The sequence below is a fragment of the Semicossyphus pulcher genome, unplaced genomic scaffold, assembly GCF_022749685.1.
Source record: "Semicossyphus pulcher isolate SPU_LCO1_2020_fin unplaced genomic scaffold, fSemPul1.0.p SCAF_17, whole genome shotgun sequence".
In the NCBI taxonomy this organism is placed as follows: Eukaryota; Metazoa; Chordata; class Actinopteri; order Labriformes; family Labridae; genus Semicossyphus; species Semicossyphus pulcher.
The window spans coordinates 27,612,773-27,632,218 of NW_027211681.1; the positions used below are offsets into that span (position 1 = coordinate 27,612,773).

General features: G+C 45.5%; 1 protein-coding gene across 2 annotated transcripts in view; it reads left to right on the forward strand.

Moving 5' to 3' along the window:
* Positions 1-19,446, forward strand: part of usp34 (ubiquitin specific peptidase 34) — a 60,999-nt gene that overhangs the window by 18,225 nt on the left and 23,328 nt on the right. For both annotated transcript variants that reach the window (XM_069665325.1, XM_069665326.1), the window contains exons 6-34: positions 266-333; positions 4,203-4,395; positions 4,788-4,849; positions 5,864-5,945; positions 6,083-6,175; positions 6,759-6,884; positions 6,989-7,118; positions 8,178-8,308; positions 8,553-9,271; positions 9,450-9,664; positions 9,757-9,875; positions 9,985-10,112; positions 10,400-10,489; positions 10,654-10,749; positions 11,687-11,769; positions 14,304-14,458; positions 14,604-14,717; positions 15,598-15,697; positions 15,884-16,046; positions 16,139-16,265; positions 16,423-16,573; positions 16,697-16,797; positions 17,474-17,689; positions 18,131-18,256; positions 18,374-18,496; positions 18,651-18,734; positions 18,857-18,943; positions 19,054-19,254; positions 19,336-19,418. In XM_069665325.1, the coding sequence (XP_069521426.1) occupies positions 266-333; positions 4,203-4,395; positions 4,788-4,849; positions 5,864-5,945; positions 6,083-6,175; positions 6,759-6,884; positions 6,989-7,118; positions 8,178-8,308; positions 8,553-9,271; positions 9,450-9,664; positions 9,757-9,875; positions 9,985-10,112; positions 10,400-10,489; positions 10,654-10,749; positions 11,687-11,769; positions 14,304-14,458; positions 14,604-14,717; positions 15,598-15,697; positions 15,884-16,046; positions 16,139-16,265; positions 16,423-16,573; positions 16,697-16,797; positions 17,474-17,689; positions 18,131-18,256; positions 18,374-18,496; positions 18,651-18,734; positions 18,857-18,943; positions 19,054-19,254; positions 19,336-19,418 (4,166 nt within the window). The remainder of the gene's footprint in view (positions 1-265; positions 334-4,202; positions 4,396-4,787; positions 4,850-5,863; positions 5,946-6,082; positions 6,176-6,758; positions 6,885-6,988; positions 7,119-8,177; positions 8,309-8,552; positions 9,272-9,449; positions 9,665-9,756; positions 9,876-9,984; positions 10,113-10,399; positions 10,490-10,653; positions 10,750-11,686; positions 11,770-14,303; positions 14,459-14,603; positions 14,718-15,597; positions 15,698-15,883; positions 16,047-16,138; positions 16,266-16,422; positions 16,574-16,696; positions 16,798-17,473; positions 17,690-18,130; positions 18,257-18,373; positions 18,497-18,650; positions 18,735-18,856; positions 18,944-19,053; positions 19,255-19,335; positions 19,419-19,446) is intronic.

Genomic DNA, 19,446 nt, shown 5'->3' on the forward strand with positions numbered 1-19,446 from the left:
AACAGTTTGGGATATCTAACTGAAAGATTTAGATTTGTGGTGGATTTGGAGGTACACCTGGCTAATGTGCAGTTTTTGTTTAAACTGCCTGAGTAGACTTTATGCATATAATAACCAGTTTTTCTAATATGCAACATATTCTTATTGATTCAGATAGTGTGCATATAATGTAATCTTGTTTTTAATGATAAAGATACATGTAGTTTTAAAGACGACCTTTGTGGTGAGTTTAATGCTGAGTAAATGTTTTTGGTTCTGTCCACAGATCCGAATATGGTTGCACATTCCTGCAGTCATGCAGCACATCATACCGTTCCGCACCTATGTAATACGGTGAGTTTACGGCCAGATTGTTATTCTAAGTGTGTGACAGCATTACAGAAAGGATCCCTACAGAGGTAGACCTTTTTGTTACAGAGGAAGATGATTGTTTTGAAACCAGGAACAGTCGTTACCTCTCTCTTTAAAGCCACCAGAGTCCATTCACAAAAACAGCCATTTAACCTCCCAGGAGTTTCTGGTCCACATCGTCCTGGACTGATTCGTTTTTTTAAATTATTGTGTTACACAAATATTGTGTTGGATCCAGGCTAACACTTTAAAACACCAAAGTCACACAGTAACACAAACTAACTGACCGAGGCTGCAGTTGACCAGCAACTTGTTAATTTACTGTTTTTGTCCATGGAGGCTGGTGGCTTTGAAGACTCTACTTTGGTTGGGTGCATTTGTTTCCAAGGATTTTGTTGTGTCCATTACAGCCTGTTGTTGCCGTTACTGGATGAAGCACAGGGCCCAGTTGTTCAAAGTAATCTGATCAGATTACGGCGATCAGGTTGGATCAAATCTTGAGACGAGGTTGTTCAAAAGAAAAAAGGCTCTGAAACGGATTAGAGCAGGTAATCTGGTTTGGTTTCTTATGAAACCTCCAGTTTGTGCTGAAACTTCTGAGTAGGATTGTAAAAACTTTGATACACAAAATCAGGTCCTGACTAGGCCATAGTCCCTGGGCCAACAGGAAGATGGGTTATCTGATCCTGGATTGCCAAATTTTCAAATCTGCTTCATTCCAATCCAAATTAAACTCTTTAAACAAAAAGTCCTGAAAAATTAAGTAGGGTGATTTCTCCTCAACATCCTCGTAAAATTAAAAAACAATCATCAGTGGACAATAGGAAATATATCTCCTATATACCTGTGTGTAAACAGAGGTGCAGAAACAATATTTCCTCCACATATTTGTGGATAAAAAAAGATAAAATCAGCCTCAGCAGTCATGCATCTTCTGTTCAGCTGTTAGGACAAGAAGCCGAAGTAAGGAGAACATTTCCCCAGCTTCTGCACACCGCCTCAGGTGTCTCACTCGCTGGTTTGTAAAAGACTGAGTAGCTGCCATTTTGTTGAACACCTTTCTTCTCTGTGAGCTCAGCATCCGACAACATCCCCACACACATCAGGCTGAGAGAAACGTAGCTTCTGCAGGGAAATGATGCCGACTTAGTGGTAAAATTCAGGACAAATCAAACATCTCAGTATGACTGTTAGATATTAATGTTATTCTGTTATACCTATGATTAAGATGTTACCTATTGCACCTTTTTAAATGCTTTAAAAACCATGTTAGCCTCAGTGTCAAGGTGTTAGCTTCAGTGTCAAGGTGTTAGCTTCAGTGTCAAAGTGTTAGCTTCCATCTGAGCTGCCGAAATCGGACGTGATCGATTCGGTCTCCGAGCTCTCTCTGTCTCTCACCCAGTCTGTGCACCTCGCTCATTCACGCTCCCTCTCCTCCAAATACCACCAAGTACCACACATGCGTTGCTAGGAAGAGCTCCTGTCGCCATGGCAACGGTTGCCAGGCCTCCAGCGGAACCTCTCCTCACATGACCCGACGAGAAGAGGCAGAGCGCTGGCGGGGCTCGGTCATGTGACGCAGACGGGATGATGCTCGGCTGCTGAGACACACAATGATTTATGTAATACTGACAGTGATTAAAGGGACGATCCCTCAGTTTATTAAGACATCCTTTATGCAAACATATCCGTCTGCACAGGTCAGTCTTTCAAAATGTGAACAGCTAACTCCTCTCTTATCCTCTCCTGATCAGCCTCAGTGTTATCCACTCTGTGCATTGTAGAGAAGAAGACTCTTTGTCATCCATCTTTCTCAGCTCGACAGGACTATAAAGGGCAGCACACACCAGCGGCAAACTGTGTGATGCATGCCAAAAATACATCAGCACCCTTGTTTTGACTATCAAGATGAGAGGTGAGGTGTATCAGCGTGGGTTCAGAGCAGAGGAGTGCTGTACGAGAAGACATGAAACACAAAACATCATGCTTTACGAAATGCTTTAAAAGTCGATACACAGGGAAGCTTTAGGAAACTGACTCCTATGTCCACCCTAGTTTTCGTGTGTTTGTTTCCTGCGCTGTTTCTGCCCTGTAACTTTTCTGCAGGCTGAACTATTTAGAATAGTGGTCGCTTTTACAAGCAGGTGAAACTTCATGACGTCCTGATGGCAACAGAGAAAACTCACTTATAAGAAAAAGTCAGAAGAAGCTGAAATACTTGCAGCCTTCTGGAGGATCTGCTGGTTACAAAAGGAATGAAGACATATAGAGCATCAGAGTGGAGTCCGTCAGCGACTCGCTCTTCAGGCCAGTTCAGATCAATGATTCGCAACGAGACTGGATGCAACGGCCGAAAGAATCTGACCAACATCTGTAAACGTTCTAACACTGGGCCGTTCACATTAAAGCAACGGAATGCAACGCAGCCGTCTCCATAGCAACGACACACTGACATAACCCACTACTTCTGCGTCGATACTATAGTGTTAGTATTAGGGCTAGGTTACATGAACTAGCAGAAAAATGAACACCTGATATAAATCAGCATGATAAGAACTAACTATAATGACAGAAACCATGTTTAAGAAAAATGAATCGGTCGTGTATTTTGATTTTATAGTTTGACTCATGTCCCATCTGTTAACATGGAGGAGGCGGGCTTTATGACCAACACTGCAGCCAGTCAGCAGGGGGCGACAGAGAGGGTTTGGCTTCACTTTAAGGGAGCTGTCATGTCGTCCATCTTTTTATACAGTCTATGGTATTGAGTAGTAATGAGTTCAACTGATGAGGATTCTCTTTGGGGGCTTTGATGTTGCGTGTTGCCATAGCGAGGAGTTTGACTGACAGCCAGTCATCAAATCAGGACAATCACATACCGAGGAGCTTTTTGAGTCGTCCAATCATGACTCCCAGTTTGTGCTACGTACAGACTTGATAGTTAGACAGAAACTTTGAATCTTATCATTTTATATTTAACAGCTAACATTCGAACTTCTGAACACACGCAAGTCATCCGAGTCATCAGGCCTCAAGTCCAAGTCGAGTCTCAAGTCATTTATTTTTTGTCAAGTCAAGTCGCGTGTCATCAAAACAGTGACTCGAGTCCACTCGAGTCCAAGTCACCAAGTCTCAAGTCCACATCTCTGTCACATTTAGAATATTTGTTGACAGTCCTACTTTGTTGTTGTTGATGCTTAAATTATCTTTTTAAATTGTATCATTTTAGGACAAAATAATTATAATAATTTGATCACTTAAAACAAAAACCCTTCAGCAGCAACCGAAGTCTCTCAGCTCGTACGAAAAGAGCTGAAAATCTCAAAGTGTTCCAGAAGACCAGAGATGACGTGTTGATCTGATCCATCAGCGTACACGGACACAGAGCGGGGGAATTTATGGGATTAAAAATAATCTCAAAAATACAGCAAAATTTGTGGCGACCGGCGCCTTCAAGTACACGCCTCCCATGCCTCACACACACACACACACACACACACACACACACACACACACACACACACACACACCCCTACCTAAGGGATGAATGGGGGATGTCTCTTAGTATGGCTCAAACTCACTTCTCTTGCACAGCAGGAAGAGGCTCAGTCTGTCTGAGCGTCCATCTCTTCAGCTGGCCCTTGGCAGCGTGCTAAAAGTCTGTCATAGCCATAATTCATGAAATGTCTGGAGTGGAAAAAGGTTGAATAAACATTAGTAAGTTTGGTGACGTCAGGTTGTTTTAACGTTGTATACAAATCTTTCAAATTGTTTTAGATGAATTCAGCATGTGCTGTATTATTTATTCCTTTGAGAGGTCAGTTAATTAAATCTCGATCCGTGTCCTGCAGGTATCTGTGTAAGCTGTCGGACCAGGAGCTGCGGCAGAGCGCGGCACGCAACATGGCCGACCTGATGTGGAGCACGGTGAAGGAGCCGCTGGACAGCGCGCTGTGCTTCGACAAGGAGAGCCTGGACCTCGCCTTCAAATACTTCATGTCCCCCACGCTCACCATGAGGCTGGCAGGACTCAGCCAAATCACAGTGAGTCCACACACGACTGAACTCACTCACAAACCCCTGACTCGGTTAGGCTCTCAGGACTTTTTGGTTCTGCATTGTTGTTTTTAGTTTTGTCTGCAGTTCTGTTTCTTTCCTTCTCTTGGTTACCATCTGAACTGACGAGAAAGAGTTCCTAGTTGTGGAAATGTTTATTGCTTCTCCCACATGAGCAAGCGAAAAAACATCAACTCCAAGAGCTGGTGATAAATCGATTCTATCAATTAATATCAATTTAGGGCTCAGGGCGATTTCTCCTTTAACTTTGGATGTTACGGAGCTGCCACTGTTCCTGTGGCTCACATTAACAGCAGAGTTCAGTTTACACAACATTTCTCCTCGATTCCCTCCCTCTTTAAATGTGCGTGTTTCCCCAGAACCAACTCCACACCTTCAACGACGTCTGCAACAACGAGTCTCTGGTGTCCGACACAGAAACGTAAGTTAAAGGGATACGATGGTTGAAGATGCCAACGTATCTGTTTAGATTCTATGAAATGTTTTCACTCTGAATAATTAGTTATATAATGGATGATTTAATTATATAATCTGATATACACAAAAGAGTCTGCAACAATCTTTTACTTTCCAACTTTGAATAAACATGTAACAAGTGATTCGAGTGTGAAAAATAACCAAAGACGGAGACAAACACACGCTCTGGTAACGCTTTTGTTGAGCAGGAAAGCAGGAGCGTACTCTTTAATTTTGTTAAAGAAAATTATGACGATAAATGTTCGTCAACAACCTTTTTTCCAAGACAAAGAGAAGACGTTGACGAGCCAGAAATAGATCATTGATAATAAAAACTGTGATGCGTGTACGTATGTTTTGTCTCGTTAACGAGACAGAATAAAATGTGTTGTGGTGGACGTTTAAAGTCCAGGATATTTTAAATCTTCAGGCCCAGTTAGAGAGAACCAGTATCTCGAACGTGCTTCTGAACTGTCTCTGTTAGCTCAGGCTTTCTGCTTCAGGCTCACAGAAAAAGGGGCGATCACTGCCCGTCTGCTTCAGTCAGACTGTTTAATGAGAAGCGATGATGACCATATAAACGTATTAACGGTAAAAACAACACTGCTGCTGCAATAAGGCGAGAGAGGAATGTGCAGTATGAGCTGCTGTAACTGCACGGCTCGATCTGTGGCTTTACATGCAACGTTACGTTCCAGAAGTTACCATTTACATATAACCTCAGCTTTAGTACCCCTGTAGAACATCTAGTGAAAGGATGGAGCTTTACAACAGATTAAACCAATTAAATCAGCCGTATACAGGTAAACATTTTCGTCTGAAGACATAGACTAAATCTAAAATGCCAAAATGAGCACTGATGTGTCTCCACACAGTCAGTAAATCATACACTGAATTTTCTCCTCTCTATGTTGATCTCTGGCTCACCTGTGTGTCATCTCATTAAACGTCCTTCTGGTTCTGCTTCGCGTCCTTGCAGGTCCATAGCAAAAGAACTAGCTGACTGGCTGATCCACAACAACGTGGTGGAGCACATATTCGGACCAAATTTGCACATTGAGGTGAGACCTCTCATCCACTGAAGGCCAATGTGTACAAACGTGTCATTTCTAAATCCATCACATAACTGTTTGAGATTGTAGGTCATTTGATTTTCTCCCTGCACAGTCGATTCAAATCGTGTGTGTGTGTTTTCCAGATCATTAAACAGTGCCAAGTGATCCTGAACTTCTTGGCTGCAGAGGGCCGACTCAGCACGCAGCATGTGGACTGTATTTGGGCTGCAGCTCAGGTAAGACGGCGCTGATTTACACCTGACTGTGCACAGCTTTGTTCTGCTCCATTAAGCTGTTTGTCTCTGTTGCTACATCGAGGTGATAAGACACAGAAATGTCGGCTGGCTTTGTCTATTTGGACCGATAGTGTTTAACACTAATAATTATGAAGATATAATAAAATATTTATACATATCTGATATGAATCTTATTTCAGCCTTTTCCAGCGTACAGTTTTTGAATGTAAACATATTAATGTACAGTATGAATGAAACGTATTTAGAACACACTGTTTTGTTTCCACACGTATTCAGGTTACTTCTCCAAATGCCTACTTAATATTTACCTCTTACTGCCCATCTTGAAAACCCTTTTTAAATTTTAATTAAAATATTGTCTAATCCTTGTTGATAGTTTAGCTCTGAGGAAAAGCATTGTATGCATTCGCTTGTTATAACAAAAGAAATACAATCCTAAAATATTCAAAGTAATGGAATTACATGTGATTCTTACCCATATTTTACTGTTTCAGTTTCAAGACTCTGTTCTTTGTTTTTTTAATGGAATGATTAAATCTGCATTTTTCATTTCCTCTTTCAGCTGAAACACTGCAGCCGTTACATCCACGACCTTTTCCCCTCACTCATCAAAAACCTGGACCCAGTGCCTCTCCGCCACGTCCTCAACCTGGTGTCAGGCCTGCACCCCAGCGCCCACACCGAGCAGGTACACACACACACACACACACACACACACACACACACACACACACAGACCTAAAAAACAGTCACTTCACTTAACGTGTAATAATGCGTCTCCTCCCTCCCCAGACGTTGTACCTGGCCTCCATGCTCATCAAGGCTCTGTGGAACAACGCACTGGCAGCCAAGGCCCAGCTCTCCAAACAGAGCTCCTTCGCCTCGCTGCTCAACACCAACATCCCCATGGGCAACAAGAAAGGTCAGTCTGGACTCGTGTAGCTCCAGGAAAATATGTCTGATGAATCGAAATGCAAAAAAAGGTCTCGGCAACAACTAGCCAGCATCAGTTAGTTTTTCTCTTTGAGCTCTGGCAGTGGTGGGACAAGTACTCAGACCTAGCAATAATAACGTGTAGAAATACTCGGTTACAAGTAAAAGTCCTTATTATATACTGTGAGGTATCTTTAAACCGTCCTTATTTTATTTGAACCTATACTTAAAATAATATATAGTAATTTAGTTGTTGATTTTTTGTCCAAGTATCTGAATCTGCAAATCAACTAGTAATGGAAGTTATCCAATGTTAATAGTAAGAATAAGTTATCCTCAAAATATCCTTTTTTTTCACCTAGACCTTTTTGTTACAGAGAAAAGTATTTTTTCACCACAAACAGACGTTTCATCGCTCTCTTCTAAGACACCAGACTCCATTGGAAAAACAGCAATTTTCCTTCTGCCTTTGTTCTGCAATTTAAAAATGACCCTTTTACCACTACTGGTCTGTCATTGCCTCGTTAGTTAGTTTGTTGTGTCACAAAAATATTGTGTTGTGCATTTAAAAACACCAAAGTCACACAATAACACAAACAAACAAAGCGGACAGAGGCAGCAGTTACCAGCGACTCCTGTGTCCTGTTATGTAAAATCCCTGTTTTTATCAATGGAGTCTGGTGTGTTTGCAGAGAACGTCTGTTTTTGGTTAAAACAATCATCTTCCTCAGTAACAAAAAGGTCTATCTCTGTAGGGATCCTTTCTGTAATGTTGTCAGACACTTAGGAGAACAATCTGAGCCTGTCAGTGGAAACAACAAGAACTTTTAGTGGACGACCTTTGACCCATCAGGGATTATGTTGCAGCCGTTACAGCCCGTTTTGCATCTGCTGGCTCAGGTTTAGATCCCAAAATGTATAAAAAAAGACACCAGGGGAAGTAGCAGATTAGGTTCAGTCAGTGTGAAGTCATATGACAGGTTTGATTTCACTGTAACAGGAAGTTGTCAGTCTGGTTCCTGCTTCTCAGTCCGTCTTCTCGTCTCAGGCTCACCGGCCGCCAGCCCGGACAGCAGCGACAACAGCGACACTCAACACAGCGGAGGCAGCGACATGGAGATGGATGACCAGATGATGACAGGCAGCAAGAGGAGCCAGCAGAGGCTGTCGGACACAGAGGTATAAACACACACACATGCACACACACACACACACACACACACACACACACGTGAATGCGCAGATTCTTTGATCAAGGTTTGTTTGGCGAATATCAGCAGGTTTTGTCACTCTTCCCTTTTGGTCTGAACACAGCCTCACACATTTTTAATGGGTCAGGATGTGGAGCATTGCTCTCTCCTCTTACTGACAGCAGTGAACAAAGGAAACCATATTGTTTCTTGTGACTCTGTTGCCTCCTCAGGAGTCGATGCAGGGCAGCTCTGATGAGACGGCGAACAGCGTGGAGGAGGGCAGCAGCGGGCCGGGCAGCAGCAGCGGCCGCAGCGAGGCCTCCAGCAACGAGGCCGCCTCCAGCAGAGCCAGCCAATCAGCCGGCAGCCCGGGCAGCGAGATGCACTCTGACGACATGGCGGACAGCGAGGCCTTAAAGGAGGAGGAGGAGGACGACGAAGAGGAAGACGATGAGGAGGATGACGATGATGACGAAGAGGATGAAGACGAGGGGAACCGGTCGGCCACAGAGGGCGGGCAGCAGAAGGAGCACAGGGAGCAGACGGAGTCCAGGAAGAGGAAGGCGGGGGAGGCGCTCGGCGAGGGGACGAGCCAGGGGGCGGGGCCCAGTGGTTCAGGGGGCGGAGCCAAGCCCAAGGTTCTCCCTTTCAACCCAGACACTGCCGCTGTAATGGTAACAGCTGGATCCACGTCGCTGGAAAGCCGGATGAGGATGTTGGACGCTTGTTCTGTGTCGTCGTCCGCTCGGCCTGAGGGGGCGGAGCCTCAGCAGCAGCCGACGGACATGGGACCCTCACAGATGGTCCAGGGGCCTCAGGAGCCCACGTGTATGCCACGGCCCGGGGACTTCCTCGGAGAGGCAATGGGCAGCGAGCTCTTTAACTGCCGGCGCTTCATCGGCCCCCAGCACCACCACCACCACCATCATCACCACCACCATCATGAAGGGTAAACACACCAGCTTTCTCCTCCTCTGGGGACCATCAGTATTCACAGCACATCCATCATTTGTTTTTAACATCTTGTGTAAAAAATGTTCCTTTGTATCTAAATTCATCTAAACAACGTGGTTGCTGGTTGTTCTTTAATTAACTCTCTAACTGTCAAACCCTCCGTCCTCCCTCAGCCCCATGGTGGAGGACATGCTGAGCGCTGACGACGTGAGCTGCAGCAGCTCGCAGGTCAGCGCCAAGTCAGAGAAGAACATGGCCGACTTTGACGGGGAGGAGTCGGGCTGCGAGGAGGAGCTCGTCCAGATCAACTCCCACGCTGAGCTCAGCTCCCACCTGCAGCAGCACCTCCCCAACCTGGCCTCCATCTACCATGAGCACCTGGTGCAAGGTGAGCCAGATAAGTTTGAAGTATTCAGATTAAGGGTTAACCTGCCAAAGAACAAGGAGAGCTAAATTTGTCAGCACTCTGTAACTCTGCAGGTCCGGCCGTCCATAAACACCAGTACTCCAGCAGCCACGCTGTGACCGACATCAACCTGGACAACGTTTGTAAGAAGGGCAACACTCTGCTGTGGGACCTGGTGCAGGACGAGGACGCGGTATGACTTCAAACCTCTCCTCTCTTTTATAGACGTAGATGCAGATTTTCTTTAGCTATGGAGAATAAAAGTTGGGTGTGTGAACTTTTGTTTGTCTGTGTGTGTGTAGATCCACCTGTCTGAGGGTCTGATCAATGAAGCAGAGAAGCTGCTGTGTTCGCTCGTCTGCTGGTTCACTGACAGACAGATCCGAATGCGCTTCATCGAGGGCTGCCTCGATAACTTGGCACATCACAGGTGAGAGTGACCCCGAGCAGAGTGATTGGTTTCCTCTGGATTCAGTCATTTCTGCAAACAAACACTCACAGAACAGACGTCTGTGAAAGCTGAATGAAACGGTGACCTGGAAAGTATTTCATGTTGGAAGAGGATCATTCTCCTGTCTGTTTTTTAGATATCATCTTTCTGACCCTGACTGTAGTGCTCACACAGCAACAGAACCTTTCCAGAACTCTTTCGATGTGTTTCTTTCTTTCTTTTATTCTCTTTTGTTTCCGACCCTCATCTTTTTTCTCTCCCCTCAGGTCCGTCGTGGTTTCCTTGCGTCTACTACCTAAGCTTTTTGGCACTTTTCAGCAGTTTGGCTCCAGCTACGACACCCACTGGATCACCATGTAAGCAGCATTTCCTCGCTTGAGTATCAAAGTTCAGAAAATCTATTGAACAGCTCGTTTGCTTCAGTCTGTGTATTCCTTGTTTTTCCCTGCACACGTGACAAACTTCTTCTGGTCTTTAAGATGTGAAATAAGTTTTAAAACGTGCGTGTCGGTTGTGTCAGGTGGGCCGAGAAGGAGCTGCACATGATGAAGCTGTTCTTCGACAACCTTCAGCACTACATCCAGGAAGTCCGCGAACACCGGCACAAGTTTGCACTGTAAGTCGGTCAGCTGTTGACCTCAGTAACACACAGGGACAGTTTATCAACAAGTGTCTGATTGTTTATTCATCTTTTGTATTGTACTTTCACATTTAAATAGTTGCTGCTACTTTCAGCTCATGAACACAAACCTGAATGTGGTGCATCATGGGTAATTTCAGTGTGTCTCTGGGAGTCTTTGAGACTCTGTTCTGGATGTCTGCCTTGACGCTGGAGGGCGGGGAGTAGCTCGTTCTTCTGTCTCCAATGAGGCGCTCATCACATGACATGCCAGCTCCCCCAGAAGTGAAGCCCAAACCTCTCCATCGCCCCCTGGGGGAGCGGCTGTTAGTTTAGGGAACGCTTGATTTGATACGCAGCAGAATGTTTTAAACGTCAGTGTCACCGTCAGTCACGTCTATTTAATCATGAGAAGAAAAAAACGTGATCAGGATTAATATTCGATTAATCTTGCAGCCCTGTAACGATCGAAACTGCCTTTTATAACTTTACAATCCAAGTCTCTAAATGACCCTTTAGTGGTCATCGTTCATCGACTTCTCTTCTCCAAAACAAACAAATCGATCTCTCTTCTGTGCCGCTTTGGGACGCCACCAAATGTAGCCCACCAGCTGACTGAAATCCTTCATCCAGAACGATAAAGTTAGAAACTACAGGAACAGGACTCACAGAAGAAGAGACAGGAGACAGTCTGCTGTGAAACTGTGATCTGATAGAAGTGGAGCTGTCAGGTAATAAGGATGCTCGGAGCTTGGTGTGTCCCTGAGCTGAAAAGGAAACGATCAGTAAAATCAGTCAAACACATCATCATCCACACACAGGGAGGAGTAACACAGACTTACATTGGTATTAAAACTTAATGGATTTAGTAGAATCTTGGTTTTCAGATGTTGCTGCTAACACTGACACGTCTTCCTTTGATGTGTCGTTGCAGGTACAGCCACAGCGCTGAGGTCCAGGTCCGTCTGCAGTTCCTCACCTGCGTCTTCTCCACACTGGGATCTCCTGATCACTTCAGTAAGACTCAGCTTCTTTAATCCGCTCAGAGAGCGACGCCCACGTTTGTGTGAAATAAAGAAAACAGGATGTTGCATTTTGCCTCGAGTTTGGTTTGTGTTCACTCGGCAGCTTTTACCAGCGGACCAAACGTTTCCCCTCAGTCACAACACGATCGTGGACTTTAATGTTTCCTTTTTCTTCTTTTACTGTTAGCCGACATTGTTCCACAGATCGATCAGATCTCCTTCAGTTTTTCACTGAACAGTTTGAACACCTCCGTGTTCTGTGAAATTGTTTGGTCAGCCCAAGTTTCTATTTCCTCGTCGCTCCCTCACGTCTGTCCTCTACTCACTGCGTGGCTGTCTCTGCAAGTGTCAGCACCTGTTAACAACCCACAATGCACACTGTCTTGGTTTGCTTACTGTTCTAGGTCTGTCGCAGCCAGTTTCAAAGATTGATTTATTATTCATTTCAACACGACAGAACTTTTAATGTGAGGTCTAACATGAGGTCAAAAGACTGATGCCCCGTCTACTTACAGATTGCTCCTACATGTTTGCTTAAACAATCTAACCGGACGTCCACGGTCGGCGTTGGTGTGTTCTCACCTGTCCGAACAAACCGGGCTTTTAAAGTAAAGTCCAGACCAAAGCTGTCAGTGCATAATTTGTAACCGTGAGGCTTAATTTGGAGGAGTTTCCAGCTAGCATCATGCTAACATAACTGCTTGAATTTCTAATTCTAAATTCTAAATATTTATTTAAGATTTCACTGTTTTTATTCAATTATAAGTTCATCCACATCTTTTTAGAAAGAAGATTTTCTCACCTATTCATTTTTTTATTTCTAGTTATACAGGTGTTGATCAGGTTTACGCACAGAAAAGTTTTCTGCCACATTAATTAAATAGCTGCCAGTAGCATTTCATAGAGAGAGAGAAATACTTTATTGATCCCATGGGAAATGTAGGCATCCAGTAGCTCACAAGACATCAGTCTCATTCATTCATGTGATAAACACTTCAACCATCCTATGAACCAACGTTTTGATGCATGTTTACCGATAAGATCCGACTGATATTTCAACAACTACTGATTCATGCTGATCTTGATGCAAAGACTTCCCATGTGGAAGTCGTTCAGTTGGTTCTGACACATTGTTAGAAGCGACTTAAACTTGAAGAGAGCTTAAATGAATGGGTTGAATGTGCAGAACCGTGTCTGCAGCTGTTCTTCCAGCCCCGGTGAAGCGTTTTGAACAGCGGTTTGAAATGAACTCTGAATGAGCGTTTGGTTCCTCTCTGAGTCTGGGGGGGGGGACGATGCTAAAATAGACCTCATTATGCAACCTGAGCTGCCCCTCTGAGAACAAAGCTCCCGCTGTCTGTGAGAGAGCGGGACGTGACGCTGAGGAGGAGAAATAGGACCCATTTTTCTGGTAGTATTTGACCACATTTAGCTCGTGTGATTACCCAGGTCATCATTTAAGTTTGATCTAAATATGAGTCATGTGGTTCAACAGATTTTAAAGCCTCAGTTCTGAAAGCAGTGAGAGCAAGAAGACCAAAGTGTGATGGATGACGAACAGAACTGTCTCATCTTCATCCTCTCCTGGATAACAAACAGAACTGTCTCATCTTCATCCTCTCCTGGATAACAAACAGAACTGTCTCATCTTCATCCTCTCTGTCTGTTCCTTTCTTCTTTCTGGCTCTTTGACTTCCTTCAGAGAGAAAGAAATGTGTTCCTGTGTTTGCTCGTATTCTGACAAAGAGGCGGAACTCCTCCTTACGCTGTTCACGTGGCTCATAACAAAACTGTTCCACGCTCCATCCGTACGAACACATCGTCCCCTTTCTACTTAGTACTTGGCCTTCTTCTCCTTTTTGTTCTTCTTCTCCTTCTTCACCTCCTCCTTCTTTTTGTCTTCTTCCCCCTCCTTCTTATTGTCCTCCTTCTCCTCCTCCTACTTCTCATTGTCCTTGTCTTCCTCCTCCTCCTCCTTCTCTTTCTTCTTCTTCTTCTTCTTCTCCTTCTCCTCCTTCTCCTTTATCTTCTCCTTGCCCTCCTTCTCCTTCTCCTTTTTGTTCTTCTCCTTCTTCACCTCCTCCTGCTTTTTGTCTTCCTCCTCCTTCTTTTTGTCCTCCTTCTCCTCCTCCTACTTCTCATTGTCCTTGTCTTCCTCCTCCTCCTACTTCTCTTTCTCCTTCTTCTCCTAGTCTTCCCTTTTCTTTGTCTTCTCTTTGTCCTCTTCCTCCTTCTTCTCCTTCTCCTTCAACTTCACCTTGTCCACCTCCTCCTTCTTTTTCTTCTTCCTCTCCTTGTGTTCCTCCTCCTCCTCCTTCTTCTTCTCCTCCTTGTCCTTGTCCTTCTCCTCCTCTCTCTCTGCTCCCTACGTTCCAGTCTCTCTTCAGCTGTTCTTTCTTATAGACACTTTAACTTGTAACATCTCAGGTTCTGCAGTCGAGCATTTAGTCAGATTTATATCTTTAATGGAGTTTTAGAGACCTGTCTGTGTGTAACTTTCTAAGTGTGTGTGTGTGTGTTTTTCAGGACTGAGTCTGGAGCAGGTGGACATCCTGTGGCACTGCCTTGTGGAGGACGCCGAGTGCTACGACGACGCGCTGCACTGGTTCCTCAATCAGGTCCGCAGCAAGGACCAGCACGCCATGGGCATGGAGACCTACAAACACCTGTTCCTGGAGAAGGTAGGGGGAGTCTTGGTGAACCAGATTCAGTTGCAGGTGGTTTAAACATATGAAGCTGTGTGCTGATGTTGGGTTATTTGTGTGTGTGTAACTGTGTGTGTGTGTGTGTGTGTGTGTGTGTGTGTGTGTGTGTGTGTGTCTCCAGATGCCCCAGCTGAAGCCGGAGACTATCAGCATGACGGGCCTGAACCTCTTCCAGCACCTGTGTAACCTGGCTCGCCTCGCCACCAGCGCTCTGGACAACGCCTCCAGCTGTGAGGTAAACAGACGCACTTATTCATTTGTTGTAAGTTCTTCCTCTTTTATGTTTTGTAAATCACGTTGTAAGGTGGGTTTTGATAAGTGCTGTAAACCGAAACTTTATTATCATTATTCTTATAAGCGAAGGAGTTCAAGTATCTCGGGGTCTTGTTCACGAGCGAGGGTAAAATGGATCGCGAGATCGGTGCAGCGTTAGCAGTAATGCGGGCGTTGTATCGGACCGTCGTGGTGAAGAGGGAGCTGAGCCTGAAGGCAAAGCTTTCAGTTTACCAGTCGATCTTCGTTCCAACCCTCACCTGTGGTCATGAGCTTTGGGCAGTGACCGAAAGGATCAGGTCGCCGATACAAGTGGCCAAAATGAGTTTCCTCTGCAGGGTGTCTGGGCTCAGCCTTAGAGAGAGGGTAAGGAGCTCAGACATCCGGAGGGAGCTCGCAATTGAGCCGCTCCTTCACATCGAAAGGAGCCAGTTGAGGTGGATCAGGCATCTGGTTAGGATGCCTCCTGGGCGCCTCCCTGTGGAGGTTCACCGTGCACTGGGAGGAGACCCCTGGTTAGACCCAGAGCCTGCTGGAGGGATTATATATCTATTTGTGTTGCTAGGGAGAGGGACGAGAGGGCTAACTTGCGGAAGATAATGGATGAATGGATTATTATTATTATTGTTATTATTTTAGAAATAAGACGGATCAAAGTTCCTCACTTTGATCTCCGTTAACTCAGATTACACTGTTAGCTCACAGTGTGTGTGTGTGTGTGTGTGTGTGTGTGTGTGTGTGTGTGTGTGTGTGTGTGTGTGTGTGTGTGTGTGTGTGTGTGTGTGTGTGTGTGTGTGTGTGTGTGTGTGTGTGTGTGTGTGTGTGTGTGTGTGTGTGTGTAGCTGTGCGGGATGGACCAGCTGTGGGGGATCGCTCTGAGAGCTCAGTCTGCAGATATCAGCCGCGCCGCCATCCAGTACATCAACTCCTACTACATCAACGGTGAGATTACACTGAGAACACAGTTTGCAAAACACACACACACACTTTAATGCAAACATATGGACCTTTAAAACAAAGTGTTACTCTGTGCATGTCACAGTGCGAGTTAGCTGGCTGTGGGTGTTTGTACTTTTGCATTGCATTGTGTTTTTAATGTCCTGTTTGTGCCCGTGTCGACATCTCCAGCTGGTAAGACGGGCCTGGAGAAGGAGCAGGAGTTCATCAGGAAGTGTATGGAGAGTCTGCTCATGGCTTCAGCCAACCTGGAGAAGGACGCTCACTCCAGCCTGACCAGCATCGAGAGGGGGCTGCTCATGCTCAAAACTCACCTGGAGGCCTTTCGACGCAGGTACGCACCAACTATAAATGCTTTGCAGAGGTTATAACTGCATATACAGACGCATCTCAACCACGCGTTGTTTCCGCTCCTGTCTCTGACAGGTTTGCGTACCACCTGCGGCAGTGGCAGATCGAGGGGACGGGCATCAGCAGCCACCTGAAGGCTCTGAGCGACAAACAGTCTCTGCCGCTCAGGATCGTCTGTCAGCCCGCCGGACTTCCTGACAAGGTGACATATTTACCTTTAACCCAACAAACAACCAGACCCCTCCGAGGAACAGTATATCTAACTTCAGCAGCATGCTTTTCTGTCTTTGTTGAAGTTGCACATATCAACATGTTGCATCAATAGATTAAGCCTTCATAAAAACCCTTTGTTCCTACAGATGACTATCGAGATGTACCCCAGTGACCAGGTAGCTGACCTGCGAGCTGAGGTGACCCACTGGTACGAGAACCTGCAGAAGGAGCAGATGAACCAGCAGGCTCAGCTGCAGGAGTTCGGTCAGAGCGGCCGGCAGCAGGGCGACTTCCCAGGTCCCACAAATCCTCCACTTGTTACTCCTTACTTACGAACATCTCTAGATCACTTTAACAGTTAGCTTCATAGTGGTTTGTCTTTCTGAGCTTATGTATGAGACCTTCTCTTGTCCTCTGCAGGTGGTTTGATGGGACCAGTCAGGATGATCTCCTCTGGGCACGAGCTGACTACAGACTACGACGAGAAGACACTACATGAGCTGGGCTTCAAAGATATGCAGGTGACTGCACGGGTTTCTTTTGTCAAGTCTTTCCAGAGCTCACACAGATAAACCTTTTTTTTTCAAAGTAGAAAGAATTGTCTCATTGCTCTCTTCAAAGCCACCAGACTCCACTGACAAAAACAGTAATTGACCTTACAGAGCACAGGAGCTGCTTGTCCACTGCTTCTAGATGTCTTGTGATTGCGTGTCACACAAATATTGTGTTGTATCCAGAGTAACCTTTTCAAAACACCGAAGTCACACAACAACACAAACTAACTGATTGAACTGGGCAGCAGCAGAGCAGCAGCTCCTGTGTTCAGTGCGGTAAAATCAGTGTTTTTATGAATGGAGTCTGGTGTGTGTGCAGAGAGCGATGTAACGTCTGTGTGTGGTTAAAACAATCATCTTCCTCTGTAACACAAAGGTCTATCTCTGTAGGGATCCTTTCTGTCATGTTGTCACACACTTAGAAGAACAATCTGAGCCTGTCAGTGGAAACAACAAGAACTTTTAGTGGACGACCTTTGAGCAGACATCTTCTCCCCAAAGGCTTATATTGCAGCTATTATAACCTTATAAACCAAGCTTTTTCTAACTGGTTATCATTTTGATGGAAAAATAGGGCCCAGGTGAAAAGATACGAGACCCTTTAAAACTGATAAAGTTTAAGTTGAACTCTGTTTGATCCCAGATGGTGTTTGTGTCTCTGGGAGCTCCGCGGAGGGAGAGGAAGGGGGAGGGCATCCAGCTGCCGGCCTCCTGTCTGCCCCCTCCTCAGAAGGAGCACATCCCCATGCTGCTGCTCCTCCAGGAGCCGCACCTCACCACGCTGTTCGACCTGCTGGAGATGCTGGCCTGCTTCAAACCGCCCAGCCCGAACACTGAGAAGGTCCACGACAACCCGGAGGTGTGTGTGAGACCTGATCTGTATTCAGTATTCATGTATCGAGTTAAGACAATGTGGGAAATATTTCTTTGAGTTTTGACTCAGAAAATCAGAAATCTTGGACTGAAGTCAGAATAGCAGCATCTGATTTTAATCCTTTTATTTCTTTTACTTTGATTTTTCTGGTTTTTCCTTCTGATCATCTGGTTAGAGAGTTCTGACTTTAATCTCAGATTTGTGACTTTTTTATTTACCGAAGAAAATTTCTTAGAAAACTAAAAATAAATTGCCCGAATTCCAGTTTCCAACTTTATTCTGAGAAAGCAGAAAAGTCTTAATTAATCTAACTAATATAAATAAAACGTTTTTACTTAGCCCTGACACGTTTCTGTAGCAGTACAGTTAAAAAGATGACATGAGCTTTATGTGAACTGTAGAATCACATGTTTGTTTGTGTTGCAGAGTGCGCGGTGTGAGGAGCTTCACCTCCATGCAGAGAATCTGTCTCGGCGGGTTTGGGAGCTTCTGATGCTGCTGCCTACATGTCCCAAGATGCTGCTGGCCTTCCAGAACATCTCAGACGACACGGTCAGTCCGCACGCCAACCAAACAACTTTCATGAGTCATTAGAGCACAGTAACAAGAGGGAAGCCCAAGGAGGCCATCCAGACACTAACTTGTTTGTGTGTATGTGTGTGCGTGCAGAGTGGGGAGGGTCTGTGCTGGAAGGAGCTGCTGAGGATTAAAAGTCCGCACAAGCTGCTGTACGCTCTGGAGATCATCGAGGCTCTGGGCAAACCCAACCGACGCATCCATCGGGAGTCCACCGTGAGGAAAACACACATTCATGTTATTTTAAAGACACAGAGAGTCTGGTTTTGTCCTTAGTTTGTGAAGGCAGACTCAGCACTAAAGTAAGAGAAATAAACAAAAAGCTGTTTCTGAGAACTCTGTGTGTGTGTGTGTGTGTGTGTGTTTCCAGGGCAGCTACAGTGATCTGTATCCAGACTCTGACGACTCCAGTGAGGACCAGATAGAAAACAGCAAGAACACCTGGAGCTGCAAGGTACAGCCCTGCACATCACCACCTCTGTGACATAAATATCTCATCTTAAAGATGCACCACAACACACACACACAGAGTTTCAGTGATGGTTTCGAGCCAGTCTCTTCCTTTCTCTCCTCTAGTTCGTGTCGTCTGGAGGTCTGCAGCTGCTCCTGGAGATCTTCAACTCGGGCATCCTGGAGCCCAAAGACCAGGAGTCCTGGACTGTGGTAAGAGAGATTCAGACCCTTAAAATGAGCCTGACATTTTGGAAAGGAACGACTTGATTTTTCTGTCTGAATCCAGAAGCATGCAACGTTAAGTTCTCTGTCTCTCTCAGTGGCTGCTGGACTGCCTGGCCTGCCTGCTGAAGTTGATCTGCCAGTTTGCGGTGGACCCTGCAGACCTGGACCTCGCCTACCACGACGTCTTCTCCTGGTCCGGCCTCGCTGACAGCCAGAGGAAAAGGGCGTGGCCAGGAAAATCCCGCAAGTCCACCGTGGAGCACGGGAAAGGCCTGCACATCCCTCGGCTCACTGAGGTAACTGTTGTGGAGGCAGCAGCGGTTAAACTTAAACTCTCTGTGGTTCGATTATCTGCTGATCTGTGTGTCGGTTTGCAGGTGTTCCTCAGCCTCGTACAGGGCACCAACCTCATCCAACGACTGATCAACGTGGCCTACACCTACGACAACCTCGCACACAGGTGACAGAATACAAAGAAATATAAACTC